General features: G+C 41.1%; 1 protein-coding gene across 1 annotated transcript in view; it reads right to left on the bottom strand.

Annotated features, from left to right (window-relative positions):
- FBLN5 (fibulin 5) overlaps positions 1 to 8,118 on the bottom strand; it is a 53,141-nt gene extending 45,023 nt beyond the window's left edge. The window contains exons 1-4 of the mRNA XM_032691383.1: positions 7,677 to 8,118; positions 5,491 to 5,545; positions 3,017 to 3,068; positions 1,620 to 1,862 (exon numbers count right to left, since the gene is read on the bottom strand). Coding sequence (XP_032547274.1) covers positions 1,620 to 1,862; positions 3,017 to 3,068; positions 5,491 to 5,545; positions 7,677 to 7,693 — 367 coding nt within the window. The 5' untranslated portion in view covers positions 7,694 to 8,118. The remainder of the gene's footprint in view (positions 1 to 1,619; positions 1,863 to 3,016; positions 3,069 to 5,490; positions 5,546 to 7,676) is intronic.
- Positions 8,119 to 17,609: the final 9,491 nt, after the last annotated feature.

A 17,609-nucleotide genomic window follows, 5' to 3' on the forward strand; every position in this document is an offset into this window, starting at 1 on the left:
AAGTTATGGAGAAGATTATTCTGGGAGGCACTGAAAAACACCTGAAAGACAATGCTGTCATTGGTTACAGCCAACAGGGCTTCATGAGGGGAAAGTCCTGCTTATCAAAACTGATTTCCTTCTGTGACAAGGTAATCTACCTAGTTGATCAGGTGAAGCCAGCTGATGTAATCTTTTTGGATTTCAGTAAACCTTTTGATACGTATCTCACAGTATCCTTCTGGACAAAATGTCTGGCCCACAGCTAAATAACCACACCATGTGGTTGGTGAGCAATTGGCTCATGGGTCAAGCACAGAGGGTAATAGTGAATGGGAGAACATCAGACTGGCGATCTGTCACTAGTGGGGCTCTGCAGGGCTCCATCTTGGGCCCCGTGCTCTTCAACATCTTCATAAATGACTTGGATGCAGGACTGGAAGAGACACTCAGCGAGTTTGCAGATGACTCAAAACTTGGAGAACCTGTTGACTCCCTCAAAGGCAGAGAGCCCCTGGAGAGAGATCTCAACAAATTACAGGACTGGGTAATCACCAGATATTTGAAGTTCAACAAGGGGAACTGCCAGATTCTGCACCTGGGATTGGGCAACCCTGGGTGTCCGTACAGACTGGGGAATGAGATGCTGGAAAGCAGTGCCACAGAAAGGGACCTGGGGGTCCTGGTTGGTGGCAAGTTGAATGTGAGTCAGCAGTGCCCTGGCAGCCAGGAGGGCCAACAGTGTCCTGGGGGGCATCAGGCAAAGCATCGCCAGCCAGTTGAGAGAGGGGATTGTCCCACTCTGCTCTGCACTGGGGCGGCCTCACCTTGAATATTGGGGCAGTTTTGGGTGCCACAATATAAGAAAGATATTAAGCTATTGGACAGTGTCCAAAGGAGGGCAACAAAAATGGTGAAGGGCCTTGAGGGGAAGCCGTATGAGGAGTGGCTGAGGGCACTTGGTCTGTTCAGCCTGGAGAAGAGGAGACTGAGGTGAGACCTCATTGCAGTTACAACTTCCTCATGAGGAGAAGAGGAGCAAACACTGATCTCTTCTCTGTGGTGACCAGTGACAGGACTGAGGGAATGGCCTGAAGTTGTGCCAGGGGAGGTTTAGGTTGGATATTAGAAAGAGGTTCTTCGCATAGAGGGTGATTGGACACTGGAACAGGTTTCCCAGGGAAGTGGTGACAGCACCAAGCCTGACAGAGTTCAAGAAGCGTTTGGATGATACTCTCAGGCACATGGTATGACTCCTGCAGATGGTCCTGTGCAGGGCTAAGGGTTGGACTCAATGATCCTTGTGGGTCCTTTCCAACTCAGCATATTCTGTGATGCCTTTGATGCACTGACAAATCACCTGCCACTGGATGGTTGTTTATCTCATAAAAACATTACTTCTCTCATGAAAGTGGCTTTCCTGATTAAATAATGGGACTAAATAATATTTTAACTTACATTGAATGATGACCATATGAAACACACAGCTCATATCCTTTAAAAAAAAATTTAGCTGTACTTCAAAATACTGGGCTTGACTGCTGCAATAACTAAAGGACAACTGCAGGACAATTGCTTCTGCAATGTCAGACAAGCTTTAATATAAACGAAAATATGGAATAAAGATTTCTACTGCTTACCAGCACACTGATTGTTTTCATCCAACTGGAAACCAAATCGACAAATCAGAGGTCTTGTAACAGTGGGGTAGTTAGGAACAGGGCCTGGTGCTGGGGGCGGTGGATAAATATTTGAATAAGGATTCAGATATGGTGATCGATACACTGGGTTTGTTCGGGGTACGCATAAATAGCCACCGTTCTGGTTGACACACACCATATCTCCTCTGCAGGCCTCAGGAATAGTCCGACATTCATCAACATCTGGAATTAAATTGCAAAAGTTAAAAGAGTGATTGCTCTTTAATGGAACCTATAAAAAAAAAAATTTAACATATTTTTCTCAAAACCTTGTGAAAAAAAAATTATGTTCTCTATCAAAAAAGCTAATCCTTCCTTGTGGAGTCTCACTTTGAAGTTACATTATACTAAAACAGGAAACATCCCATATATTCAATATATCCTGTGATCTACTGATTTTACTTCACTATTAGAGGATAGAGGAAGAGGAGAAAGCCTGCTTTGCTATTCCATAGAAGTTTGGTTTAAATATTGATTTACATGTGGCTGCAGCATGCTACTGCTTGTTCCTGCTAGAGGGTCTGTCCAAACCACAACATGCAGATCAGGATTTCAAACACTGGTGGTTTGGTTTGCCCAGCTGTGAAACTTGGATCCTGATTTGGAACTTTAAAGTTCCTTCCCACAGAAAAAGTTAGGGATGTTCAGATCTGGGGATGCAGTTCAGGCCTCTTTCTTGCTTTGATTGAGAGTGTTGCTGGATCAAATTTAGAAAGATACAACAGGTTTAGCCAAACTGAGCATCCACCTGGTTCTCTAGGCACAGAAGCAATAGGTTATGACAGGGCAAGCAGTCTGCTGTGGGATTTCCCCTTTGTGTTTGAGTGACTTTAGTGCATGTAGAAGTTGCCCTAGAGACGGAATGCCACTGATAAAAAGATGCTATTGGACAATGTGTAGGTTTGGTTTCCCTATGCTGCCTCAACTCAATTTACTTGGAATGTCAATGCTAAGCAGTGGAAGACTTTATCCAAGCCTGCAGGTGGAAACTGCCAACAAAGACAGTAAGTCCTGAGTTTGAAAGAGAAAGAGAAGGAGGGTGAACAATCCTTGTCCTTTGGCAACTAGACTGAGCTCCTATCAAAATGCATCATTGCTATTTGAGTAGCACTGGCAGCCTGTTAGTATCTCAACAATGTCAAAGATCAGTATATACTTGTACTATGTAAAGACACTCACATATTTATATATACACATATTTTTTGTATATACATATATACAAACACACAGAGCAAGAACTTTTTAACAAAACATACTAAGAGCACCACAATTGTAACTCAATAAATTCAGGACTTCTGAAGCCAAATTGAAATGTATTGATTTAATTAAAGTCCTACCTATGCATTGCCCAGAGGCACGGTCCAGGTCAAACCCATTAGTGCATTGTTGCTAAAATGAGAGAAAGAAGGACACTCAGTGACTGTGAAATGAGAGGGTTGCAGAGTCAAATGCTCATCTGGATTATTATGATTAGTACAATTGTTCAGCACTATACAGTACATCAAAAGTCACTTCCCCAAAGGACAGTCAGCAAGGCATGAACCTGAGGCCTCAGCACATGTGCCAGCCCCTTAGCTCAGGAGGGGGTTCCCTCAGGTGGTGACAGTGTCAGGCTGTTCCTCTTCCCAGGGGTCCCCAATGTGCAAGGTGTTATGGGCTCCATACCAATTGTTAACATAGAAGTCACAGTCTTCTAGTTTGGGCTCTTGTTTCTGCCAGAACAGGGGGTTTCAGCTAAAAGGTACTTGCTACCTCTCTAACAGGCTCTAAAGCTCCCCAGACAGCCCATTCAGCACACAGCACATTAGCCATTGACTGGTCTGGAACCACAGTTAAGACATAACAAGCTTAATAAAAATAAGTCTTTTCCTTTACATCAAACCTTGTAATTTTTAGAGCATAAATCTTTAGACGACACATGTTCCAGGTATGCAAGGTTACTGAAGGCCTTGTTCCTTCCTATTCTGTGGTGCTGGTCTTTATCAGGGCTGCAACCTTGAGTCTTCAGCATCTCCTCTGTGACCCTCAGCATTTCTAAACCAATGAGAGTCCTGGTGATGATTGTCTCAAACCCCATTAAAATGATTCCCTGCTCTCCCTAAATTTTGAATGGGCCTCCGGCTATTTAGCAAGAGGGCAAGCACAGGATCCTGCCAGTAAATAGGTTGCACTAAGGAATGTAAGCAAGAGATATCCAAAAAACAGGAACCACTGAAGTAACCAGAGGGCAGAGGGATGGAGTGTGTTCAAGATTCTTTTGTTTCTTAATGATAAAGACACTTAGTTTTGGACTTTATGGAAGAAATCAGTGGAAGAGTAAAGTACCCAGTTCATGAAAAAAAAAGTAGTAAGTTCTAGATGGGAGACAAGGGGTTAGAGCTGTGAGTCAGTGGAAGCGAATCATTAGGGATGGGACATGACGTGAAACACACGGCACTGTTTGGACTGCACCCACCACTTGCATATATGAATACATAAAGCCACTGCTAGAAGTGTCAAACAGGTATGGAGGAATTCTGCCTTCATTTATTTTGGCATTCCATTTGGCATTCATTTTGGTATCATGTTGTGGAAAGCCAAGATACTCTCATGGGAGAATGCATAATCATCCATTTTAAAGAATGTACCTAGTCTTTTGTTCTCCTTTTTGTGCTGTGGCACATACACTACACCTAGGTTAGCTGGAAAAGTTGAGACAGCTTTTAACAAAATTATTTTCTTTTGGAGAATAAATGATGATTCAGAAGCACCAAAACTACTGTAGAACTGGTTTCAACAAATTTGTAGAACTTTATTCTAGAAGAGATTCCAATATTGTTGAAATTACCAGTTTCAATATCTTCAGAAAGAATGCATTGCTGTCATTTCAGTTTCAAGTTGCTTTTTGCTTGGACTTCAAAAATCAATTTACATTACAAGATGTTTTTATAAAAATTGCAATGAAAACAATATTTTTTAAATTATAAAAACAAACCCTTAAAGACATCTCAAAAATTCCCCAGGGGTATGAAAAGCATTTCCCATACAGATTCAATGTTCACAAAAATATCAATAAGCATGCCATGTGCAGGAAATTTTCAATGTAATAGAACAAAAACAACTACATTTCAGAGACTTTTGGCAAAGATATTTAGAAACACAGCTCTGGACACTGAGTATATCTGGATTATCAACTAGAAATCCAAACTTAACGTGCCTTTGGGAACTGTTTCCCCTAATTTAAAGTCCACACGGAGCCCAAGCCCACAAAGAACTAATGCTTCTGTTATTTCAAGAACTGGACTGCTTTACTTCCATCCACCCTCAAAAGTCCTGCCTCTTGAACAGAAATGGTTTAAGGCATAAAGAAAAACAAAAAATAGGATACAGTCATTCAGGACCACAGCCTAAAATTAAACAATGTTAAGACGAGATCCCACTATACACAGAAAATGCCTATTTATATGAATGAATTTTCCAAGTCTGGAAGTTTCCCACAACAGAACTGAGTGGTCCCTGCTCTCTGGGATAGCTTTTCTTATTTCCTCTTGCTGTTCAGTCTAGAGGCAGAATCAGGTTTTCAGTGAGGTCCAGGTTTCTACAGGGATATTTTGCTGAACTGGCAAGGGTGAGTCAATAAGCTCAATCCATGTTCAACTCCAGAATCCTGCTGGCTCCAAGTTCTCCCCTCTAAACCCTTAGACCACACAACTTCCTTTTCATGTAAACCCCAGACCACAGAGCTTCCTATCCACCTGCTAGCCAGTGAAGTTTCATGCCATATAGTGCTTCAGTACAAAACAGGACATACATCTCTGCGTGCACCTCTCACCTGTGCTTTTCCAGGGCTTGAAAGGCAGACAGCCAGTGTGAAAGCAGTCAGTATCCTGTAATGTGCATAGAAAATAAGCTGAAAACCTTCTGATATCCAGGTTTATTACATAGAATTAAATACACATGGACAAATTCATTTCTAGTGATACTTCAGTGTATTCCACAGTCTGATAACATGAATTTGGCCTCTGGAGAAGGAGTAATACAACTATGGGCCAGATTCAGATCTCAGAGTTACTAATTTTACTATAGTTTTATGCAACTGGGATTGGAATCTGACTATATATGTCTATGGATTAATCTAATTTTTATGACACCCCATGTAGCAGCTGTTAAATGGAGGAAGTGTGCAATATTGAATAAAGCATTTTTGCCCCTCTCTGACACCTTTCTTTTGGGAATATGGAAGTTTTTCCTGCACATTGTGCACATTTTACAGATGGGTAAACCAGAGCACAGGCCCTGCCTAAGCTCCCAGCGCGGTGCGTTGGCAGGGCTGCAGACATGTCATGCAGGAGGTCCTGAATCCAAGCCAGTTGCTGTAACCGCTAAACCGCATTTCGTCCCAGGAGGCTGCATCTGAGATTAACCCATCTTCATGGGGTCAGATCCTGTCCCTTTACTCCATCTTGAGAATACATTGCTCTGGAAGTAGATACACTGTGCCAGGTCACCAGCTACTAGAAGCTGTTATCTTCAATGGACCCTTCCCCAGCTATATCATCTGCGCATCCAGTGGGACCTACTGGGTCTCTCCATCACAAATAAAAGAAGAGGATCCCTTGCCAACAGAGCTCTACAGTTATTTTTGGAGCTCCTTACCTGGAGTTCCTTACCTGGAGCATAAAAATTCTGGTCAAGTAACCTTCCACCTCCAAGTATTTACTAACAGATAGAAAACCATGAAGTGACAGTCAGAAGTTTTTTTTTTTTTAAGTACTATGGATTTCAGTGTTTTCCTGCTGCCTTATATAAAACTTCTCAATAACATTAGACCCACACCTTGCTTATCTTGGATTGTAGTTCTGAAGGGCAATTGTATACAATATATTCCCACAAAACCAGTACAGGAAGCAGGGGATATTTTAGGTGGCTTTAGTTCTACTACCTAAGTAAGCTGCCAACTTTCTCTCTTAGAGCTGTCTCTGATTTCCAGTGCAAACTGAGCTGTTGAGCAAGACCTAAAAATGCATCAGACGAAACCACACACAAACAATGACTGACACATTAGAACAAATTTGTTTTAAATGAGAAGACAGGGACAAGCTCTGAAAAGTAAACATAAACCCTAAAACGGTTTTTCATAGTGCTGTGAAGACAAATTGTGCTTGTTGGCAGCTTTGAGTGACAAGGAAAGGCAAATTCTGCAGTTTCCCTTAGAGTCCGATGCAAAGCATTCAAACTACAATGTCATCCATTTAGGCTTGCACTTTGATTCCTCAAATTTTTTGAAGAGATTTTACAGTGTGCAATGCTATAAGGAATGTATACTCACTTTGCATATAGCAAGGACAGCACTGGGTGGGAGTACAACAGGTTGCAGCTGAAGGCTGACACACCTAGCAACTGAGCTATGCTGCACGTTGCTGCAGGACAGTGCACACTAAAAAAATCCCCTTTAAAACTCGGCAGACAAAACTCAAATGTTTTTAGATAGTCTTTAGTTTCTGTTATTACAAGGTGACACATAGTTTCCTCTTGGTGTGGGGGGATGACCTTACTACCTCTTGTTCTGTCTGCAATCATCATCTCAATTTGCTTGTTACTTTAGATCTCAAATCCCCTCAAGAATTATTAGCAGACATGCAGCATGACCTCTCAACACTATATGCAGCTGGTCACAGTAGCTTGCCCAGCAGGCAAAATATTTTCAACTATTTTAAACATCTGCAATAGTAACTAATTAGCTTCAATCAATCACTGTAGCCAGTGGGATCATTTGCTGTCGCAGTTCAGCGCTCCCGCGGATGCGCAGAGTGTAAGCACAGATCAAGAAGGAACTCATCAGAGACAGCACAGCTTTAGTAACAGGCAGACTGTCTTTCCCCACCTCTGACCACTGAGATCCCTTCTCCTTGCAAATGGCTTTAGCAAGTGGATTGGCATACCGAATCCCTGCCACAGCTATTTTCCACAAGTAGGTTTCCCGTCAGTAAGCAAAGAAGTTTCATGCATACCACTTACCTTCTTAATCCTTGCATGTCCAAAACCGTTGGGGAAAGGTGGAAAAAAACCAGAGTCTGTGCTGATGAACAACTAGAAAGTTTTTCCAAACATTACCCTCTGCTAGCACTTCAGTTCCTCTGTCATTTATAGTCCAAAGAATGAAATGGCAAGTAATGGAGAGGATCGGGAGCCGTCTGTACCTCCTCAGACACTGGAGAGAATACAGAGAAAGCACCTGGTTTTGCTTAGTTCTCTTCTGTAATTCAGCATTAAACCAATTGGAGGAGGAATGTTAAAAATGAACACTTCATTTTCTAAGTATGTTAAACAATGCAAATGGGGGCCTCAGCCTGGGACAGCTGGTTTAGATTACAAAGCTCACCAACTGGCTAGACTCCTCACAACAACCTCGAGGAGCCTGCCAGGATAAAACACTAACAGCTTGAAGGAAAGCCTCTCCCACTGCAAACTTCACAGTTAAATGTGCCTCAGAGCAGAGAGCACCGTTATTGGACAGAAACCCTTATCAAGGGACTGGAGAAGGGAAGGGATTGTTTTTATTGCTCTGAGAACAAAAAAAAAAGTCAGGCTTTTTGGAGGCCCTCTAGCCGGTGTCCTGGACAATGAATATGCAACACTCACTGCTCTGTGCCAATGGCATACTGATGAAAGGTCTGACCCTCTGGGAGGTGAATAACTCGAATTCATGATGATCGCGGCTACAGGAACTATATTGCTTGGGGATTATTTGAAAACAGGAATAAACAAATTAAATGGTCAAAGGAAAACAAATGGCTTGTCTGCAAACACTGGCCCTTTTTAAACTGACCCCATGCTTAAGGGAGCAGTTTATGATATGAAATATTTCTCAGGAAAAGCATAACTTGCAGATCTCCAGTTATGATTGAAGAGGAAGGAAATAAAGTACTTTTTCAGGTGTTTTGCAACTTTGCCACAGGCAGAGCTTTAGTAGGTCAAGCAGAACATTTATGGGATGTGAGAGGTAAGCAATCAGATGCTACAAAGATTATGCTAGATCCAAAGATGAACACTGAAATTAAATACAGACATGGAAATTAAACAACTACTTTGACTTTCTGTTGAGTCTGCCATTTAAGAAAACCCTTTATTTTTCAGAAACCTGAAACTATTATCATACATCTCTCTGTAACAGATTAAGAAACAGAGAAGTATAGTTTATATAACACATATTAATAAAACTAGCCTCCAAGCATGGACATCCAGCTTGAGATATAAAAACTGAGCTGCTTCAGAGTTGCTGAGGTCCCACAAGTTGTATTAGATCCAATGGGAAGTCCAAGAGCTCTGTACCATGTTAAATGGCTGTAATTGTACAAATTACCTTTCAAAAATGACAGCACCAGAGGCTCAGTGCCATTTCTGACCATTTCTCTCTCAGTGACTTGTTTGCATCACTTGCATTGCATTAAAAGTTAAAACTCTCACCTAGAATTATTCAGTGTTAATTCATTGGTAGATAAACAAGAATGAATTTACTTATTATAGATAAACTTCCCAAAAGGAAAAACTCACACAAGGGACTTCTGAAGAAGCTGCTGGGCACGTTGTGAGAGGAATTTTGTCATGAGTCAGAAAGCAGGCAAGAGATGATAGCAAGAAAAGACAGGGTAGATTTTCATTGCGCCAAAATGTTGACAGTGAGCGTTCTCATTGCCCCACAAGACCAGTGTTTCTCAATACACTCAGTAATCTGGAGAGCTAACAGGTCTGAGAGTAGCAGTGCTTACTCTATTCTAAGTGTGTGAAGATGTACTGAAACCATGAGAAACAGCTTTACAGCAAAGCAGATGCTCTGAGCATCCAGCCATGTGGATGAAAAGCTTCATATCATGATGCTTCACTTGCTAATCCACTGAATTTTTCTACCATCACATGGTAAAATCATTGCACACATGCCAAAATCACTGTATGAGTGCAGCACCAGTCTGCTCACAAATTGTTGCCTCAGAGTTCTGATTCATCAGCCAACTGGCAGAGACAATCCAGCCCTGGAGACAGGGGGTGAATCCAGATCTGACCACCTAAGGGGCTCCCTTAAGAAGAAATACTGTACAAATGTTTTGATTTTTCCTGTCTCCATCTGACAGCTGGAGTGGATAAAAACCAGAGTATAAAAAGTATACCAAACCACAACTTGGGCTGGTTTACAGCATGGTGACTGTTTTTTTTCCAAAATAAAAGGACTTGAAGTTATGGCTAAGTGGAGTTTCTGCTGTACCTTTCTGTAACTACAATCAGACACAGAACAATGAGATGCAGCCACAGCCTTCTGACAACTCCCTTTGCTATTGAGTTGCATAAAGGAAGAATTTGTGGCACATAAAGCTCCTTTGTTCACCCTATAAAAATGGATAATTCAATGTGCTGACACCTTCACCATTTATGCTTAAGATAGTAGCTAAATTTCAGGTGTAGTGGTACTCTCACTTTAATGTTCTCAACTATCCTTTGTTATAAAATCCATTATTTTATTTAGATTAGCTTGACATTTTCTTTGTCTTCATGAAGAGGTACAGAACTGTCCCCAGTATAAAATGGGGTTCTGTTAAATAACTACGTTCTTAAAAGTTTGCTTTGTGCATAGTTAAGGCTGAAGCCATATCTCCAACTACTTTTAAGACTTGAGTTTTGAAAATTGTGTAATATATAATCATAAGGGGCACATAAACTGTGTTGTATAGCTTTAACACCACCGTCCTTGGATGAGATGACTGAATGTATGAATTGAGCCATGCTCCTGCAGATAATACAGAGCACCAGATGAACAAGAACCCTCAGCACTGGAGAACATAATCTGATGGATTCTGAATGCTAAGACAAAAGCTGTAAATAGGTCAGAGAACTTGAGAAGACTTAATTACACTCAGCACTCCTGAACAGAAAATCTGCCTCACAAAAACAAGTCATCACTTTTCAACTTTTATGACACTTTATCTCCTTTTCAAATTCTGATATTGTTCTTACATTTCTCCAGAACTACACCTGTCAAACACCCTTCCTGGATGTTCTTGTCATTTTTCAAAGTCCACCCTCTCTGAACATTCTCAAGAACACTGTCAAACCACAGGAAGAGTCAAATATGCAAATCTGTGTGGTGGTAGGTCTGTGAGCCCAAAGTCATCCTAAGTGCCAAGTCACAGACATCTTTTACCCAGCCACACAGACCTAAATTCATTAAAGGAATTTGCCAATAACCGACACTTTAAGACCCTGCATGTCCAAGATTTAGATGCTAAAAACATTAACTTTACTCCTACCAAATCTTATGGAATCGAATGTTTTTAGCAGCGAAAATGGTAAAACACTCAGAGCACAACTTCTGGGCACTTGCAAGAACAATTGCATTTTGATAGCATCTGAGATCCAGAAGATTCACAAGTTGGGCTTTTGCTTGGCTGAGAGATTGATCTGAGTGTTCTTCGAAACTGCCAAATAAGCAAGCTTTTTATATCATCACATACTGATATAATACATGACAGGGAGGTTTGAAATCCACACATCTCACCCTACTGCCACATGAATTGCACCAAGCCTATGGGAAACTTGGTCTCAAACCCTAATTCTGCCGGAGAAAGAGAAGGGCTCATTTCTTCCACCTCCCAAGGAAGAACCTCAGTTGCAAAATCCTGGTGTTTGGGGAGGGTTCCCTATAATTTTTCAAAGACAGACTACCTTAGATTATCAGTTGAGGTCTGTATCATTCAGTGTATACATTGTAATTGCTATCTCATAACAGAATGATTCGATAACCTGTTCCAGATGGCTCAGGCCAGAAGCTCAAAAGCACAGTCCCACACATGTTTTCCTTTCCTAGCCAAACATAACACAAGCAAGAATTAACAGTGAAAATTAACATAGTATGTAATTGTAAAAATTTCACTAGTGCTAATTAAAATGTACTGGGAATGTGCAGTCCCTGAGTTGCTGTGGTGTGTTGATCTGCAACTCACAATATTGTTTATAGGAAGGAGAAAGTGTAAGAGTTCCTGTTGTGCTGCTGTTTCTTGGGGCTCAGTTACCACCTGAGTGGGATACCCATGGAAAAAAGAGCCAACATGGCATCCCTTCCTTCCCTTTTGCTCAGACACCTGTGTGTCTGAGGTGCATGTTCCTTTGGGATGATGATACCACTGATAGCACTGCTCCCAAAGAGCAGCGAGCTGAGCACCATTGCAATGTTGTAGCAGATGGAATCACACAGTGCCCAACTATAACACTTTAAGTCTTTGTTCTACTTTATCTAACTCTACATCTTTGTCCTGGTTTCAGTTGGTGTTAAACCCCAACAATCTTACACCTGTTACTCTCTTTACAGGTCTGTGGTCACTCTGATGCTAGTTAACAGCACAATTTCCTTTAGTATAAAAGTTATCAGTGGAAAACCCAGGCACCACTGGATCCATTATGAAATGTAACAATGCTAAATACAGACTAGGATCTGATTTGACTTTATTGCTTTGAAAACATATTAATCGTTTCATTAGATGAGGAATAGTAGGATCTAGCAGATGCATACCAAAACCCAAACAGTTAAAACTATGCCCACTGAACTGCATCTGCTGTAGGACAAAACTATTTCAGGTATACTACCTTTAGTGAGATCAGGTTTGATATTTGTGATCACTGGTTTAGCTGTAGTGCTTTCTAGGACAGTCTAGGAAGATGCTTGAGGCAAAAAAAAAGAGCAATATACTTGAAAGAATGCTTTAGTATTGCCTAGTGTTTTTTTAACCCAATAAAAGTAAGATAAGCAAGTGAACTAAAAGCTTTTTATAACTTTCTCAGGAAAAATACAGAGTCTTTCTCAGCATTTTTGGTGCAGGCGACAACTTTCAGCAGGTCCCTTCCTATTATTAGTAATTTGCAACAGCCTGTAACGTTCTTCTTGAGTTTTCAATCCTTAAATGACCAATATTTATGCTTTTAAAACTATTTTCCTGTAAAGAGTATATAGAACATCATCCTCTACCTAAAGACAAAAAACATACTTGAGAACTTGTATCTTCCCCTTGGTTCCTCTCTCTGAGAACATAGTGTCCTGGCCACTGTTCATACTTTCACTTGCTTTACTGTTGAATCTCATCCTTGAGCATAGCTCTGGTTATTGCAGTTCACATTTTGCCTGAAACTAGACAGATATTTTAGTTGGGATTTGTTTGTTTTATAAGATTGACATGTACATAAACAGGGCTGTGGCCTTTTCTCCTCTGCATTTTTGTCAAAGGATCTAGACAATGTGGTTGAAAACAATGATCTTTAATCTTGTGACAAAATGTTTACCAGCAGCTTTTAATAGCAAGCATAAATTCCTTATGGCCAGTTTCAGCTAATAATGACCTTCCATAAATAAAGACCTAAAGCTCCTAGTACTCCTGGACCAAGACTAAAGTCTGTTTCACTGTTGGAGCAAGCCAACATTTAGTCTTTGTGAGTGCCGGGGATACACAAACCACTGGTCTCCGATTATGACCAGACAGTTCAAAGTATGTACTAAAACCTCCCTTAGGAATATTCAGGACTGATTTATTTTATGCTTAAATGCCTTGAGACTTCAGGGTCTTTTGCAGTTTCCCAAGCCCTTTACCAACCCAAGCACAGCACTGTGCACACTGGGCACATCTGGCACAGCAGCATCAGGTGGTACCTTGGAGCAGTTGCCTGGAGACAGTGGTTCACCTTTCCTGGTTAACCTGGCAGTGTTCCCTGTCTGCTGGGGCATGAATGCCAGTAAAACACCAGCTTCACCTGTACTTCTGCATCTCCCAGCTACTTTAATTCCATCACACAGAATTTATATTTTGGATAGTTTTTGTATTTGGGTTAGTTTTGGTTTGGTTGTTTATTTGGGTTTTTTTTCCAGATTTAGCTGAGCATCCTTTCTCCGTTTTAGTCTCCTTTGGCCATTCACTCTGTTTTTATCCAGAGCAAAACATCACCCTCTGTAGCATCAAGCATATTCTGTGTTTTTCATTAAAACACTTCAGGTTCTGAACAAACCCAAACAAGCTGTGTAAATGCCAACTCTCAACAGGGATGTCTGAATGTTCACAAGTATGTGTACTATTTTTATAAGGGCATCTGCCAGAACCCTGCTGATGAATCCAGAGAAGAAAAAATTTGACATCAGCCCTCTCTTCCAGAGCTTCTCTCTTTTCAAGTGTTGGAAACCATTCCCTTTCTAAACACGTTTCACTCCTATAGGTGCACACGTAAGCAAAGACTTGTGGTCTCTTTTTCCAATAAGACACTTGGCAAAGATGTTCACATTTTTTAGTCATTTCCTTATCTTAAGATTTCCAGGGTTATATGTTAGACAAATATAGGAGTAACAAAAAGTTTCCCTATAAGGAAAGGGATAATTTTGACTGTTTTGTACTTACTCAACTGCTTTCCTAACTCCAGGAGACATTTATAAGCTTTTCTTCAATTTAAAGACTACTACACTTAATTTACTTATTTCCACAGCAGGTATTACACCAGTTCACAAACTACCTGTTTACTTTTGTAAGCTAACCATGCTGTTTGGAAATAAATTGGCTAGGAAATTGGATGGTAAACATGACATGTGTAGTCCGTTTTCAGACTCATTATTCACTCTGCAGCAACAAGGGCTGCTTTAAGGCAGTGATTTAGAGTGCTAAAGGTAGCAATTCCAATGAGAGGGATGTACTCCTGTTTGCTGGTTCTGCTGTGTGTGCACTGCAGTGCTTACAAAGTCTTGCAAAAGGATGCAGTTTACAACACAGAGGGTTTTTTTTTTTCTTTAAATCTGCTGGCCTGTGCTCTGAGTTGCACTGGTTGCCACAGCAGGAGTACCAGGAGTTCCCCCTGTAGAGCTTGGCTGTTCCCAGGGCTCCCTCTGTTCAGTTGCCATGGGGTACCAGAACCTGAAGCAGCCATGTGAAGTCAGTGGAACTGAACCCTTCTTCCAACAGAGGCACTTGTACTGTTAACAGAGCCCAAAGCCAGAGCCTGATAAATCAATCAGTCCCCATTTTGTCCACTGTTTCAGAGCAAAATTCAAGAAGCTGAAGTTGTGCCAGATAAAGAAAACAGAAAGGAACAAAAACTCTGACAGGTTAAATGTGAAAAACAGAAATTCAGGCCAAGAAAGTTTGAGAAACAAATCATAAGAAGCACAAAAGCTAATAATAAATTCTTTTTCAGACACACCAAGAGCAGGAAAACTGCCAAGCAGTCTGCAAAGCCAACAGATGAACAAGGTATAAAAATAGTGCTTAAAAAAGATAAAATCACTGTAGAAGGTTAACTGATTGTTCTTTATCTGCATTTGCTAGAGAAACTTCAAGAGATTTTCATAGTGGAATTAAAAAAAAGGAAAAAGAATGAAGAAAACAACAACAAAAAACCCTACTTGGGAGGAGATGTCTAAATTGAAGTGCCAGCAGGAGAGGCTGTAGAACAAATCAAGAAAACGAAGAATAACAATTTGTCAGAACTCACTTGACATTTAGAAATTGTTGTTAACTCAATTAAATATGACAGTATGTAACAGCTGAATTATTTATCTGAAGTGCAATATCTCGCAAAATTGCCTCAGTGCTAGAAGAACGGAAGGTACCAAATACAGTACTGTATTTTATAGTTTGCCATATAATGGTTAATAAAATACAGAATGCTAAATCCAATGTATTAGGAAATCAGTAGCCCTGCACAGGAGACTTAGCATTGATCTTTTAGGCATAGATTTTCTATGAGACTATCTTTAAGAACTACGTATCTCAGAAAACTAGCTCTGCTTCATGGTATATGGATTTAGTTTTATATTTACTCACTCCATGCAACTGAAAGTGGCTCCGGCCAACTCCTAACTGGCACATGTAAATAGCAAACATGATTTTTTTTTCAGCAAAACTTGGGAATTTGTGTACAATAGTTGCCATTTCTTTCTAAGTTTATAATTTCAGCTACAGCCTTTGTAGCCGCCCTTGGTAACCCCAGAAAGGGACCATGGAATGGGCACTGAAGCTGAGTTAGGTGTGGCTGAGACTCCAAGGGGTCTTCGCACTGGAACATGGAGGGAACCAGTAGGAGTTCTGCTGAGATACCTTTAGAAGACTAAGGAGGGGGAAAGAAAGAATTACACAAGAAGGTAAGTCAAACTCCTTTTTTCTCAGCGTTAAGCCCATTGCCTCTCCCCTGCACTCCATTTTTGGCAGCAGACATGCATCAGTACCCTGGGTAACCGGGGGAATTGGTGCTAAGCACAAAGACCACGTCACTGAGATAGAGTACGTAACCTTCCTCCTGTGAGTCACAGGCTCAATTATGTCTCAGTTTGGCCTCTCACCAGTTTCCTTCATAGCTCCACTACTGGAGGGTTGGCCCTTCCGGTTTTGATCAATTGCAATGATTTCTGATGTTTCCCTATTCCATTTTAGTTTTGAATGAAAATCTTTTCTTTCACAAACTAGACTGCCTAGTCACATCTGGCCAGGGCAGTGCAGACTTCAGGTTGCCTGCAAAGCATCTGACTATTGAAGTACCAGTACCATCACATCCAGAACACAGCAGGCTCACTGAATCCCCAGCCCTGCCTACTTGGCAGGTTCTGGGAAGCACACCACAGTCACTGTTCTGTCCAGAGTCCAGGAGGGACAGAGGTACCACCTGCAAGACCTTTGCCTGCAGTGGCACTCTGCAGGTCCTTCCTCCTGAGCACTCTGCAGACAATGTGCTATTCAGTCTGCATTTGGGTCCAGACAGATCTGGCAGACCTAGTTATGACTCATTCATTTTCTTTAGAATCCCGTACTCCTCAAATTTTTGTAGTTTCATAATAAGCCTCCTCTAAGTTAGCTGAAAACTGTTAAACACATCTGTTCCTGCTCCTATTGTCAAAAATAAGGCAGTCTTCTGTTTGCCTTCATTTTTATTGGCACCCACTACTTGAGCACAGAGCAATGTGCAGTCTAAATATTTTCCAATTCTACTTCCAGAAAAAGTTTCAGTTTTGATGACTATTTTTCAGTGCTCCAGTCTACCATTCAAGCCACTTTCTTTACTATATTTTTCCTCCTGCTACAATTTAGTGTTGGAGCCATGGTACAGCCTGTAAACCAAAACCTATGGATGAACCAGAAATCAACTTGGTGATTTGCTTGTAATTCTGAAAACACCCTTTTGCTACAAACAAAAGCATTGCTCAAGTATTTTAATACCTTACAGCAATAGAGAAGACTGCTGCAGGAGATGGGAAAACATTTTAAGATAAAGGTTAATTGTGCAACCAACATTTCACTTGGTTGGCTTCCCCCATGACAAGCTGAAATCGGAATCCCTTTTTTCCCTTCCTCTGCAGTTTCCTGGACACCTGCACCCAACACTGTTTGTGATCACTCTCATGGTCTTCACTTATTCTGAGAAAGTGACCTCATCACTCTCTACAACTGCCTGAAAGGAGGTTGTAGGCAAGTGGGTGTTGGCCTCTTCTCCCAGGCAACTAGGAACAGGACAACAAGAAATGGCCTCAGCCTGTGCCAGAGGTGGTTTAGGTTGGACATCAGGAGGAATTTCTTCACATAACGGGTTGTTAAACATTGGAATGGACTGCCCAGGGAGGTGGTGGAGTCACCACCCCTGGAGCTGTTCAAGAAATGATCACATGTGGCACTTAGTGTCATGGTCAAGTTGCACTTGATGATCTCAGAGGTCTTTTCCAACCTAATTGACTCTGCGAAATAGCATTTGCATTATACATGGTCCAATTTAGGAGCTAATATTCTTATCCAACTCCTCTGATTTGCTCAAAACTGCTACTACCTCTTACTATTGTTCTATTTACATCCAGTTGGCACTGTGTTGCTTAGGTTAAATATATTTTTATTGATAACACTACACTTAATGTTCAGGAACCTCATGGATTCAAGGTATATAAGTTGTGTAAAT

Source organism: Chiroxiphia lanceolata, chromosome 6, assembly GCF_009829145.1.
Source record: "Chiroxiphia lanceolata isolate bChiLan1 chromosome 6, bChiLan1.pri, whole genome shotgun sequence".
Classification (NCBI taxonomy): Eukaryota; Metazoa; Chordata; class Aves; order Passeriformes; family Pipridae; genus Chiroxiphia; species Chiroxiphia lanceolata.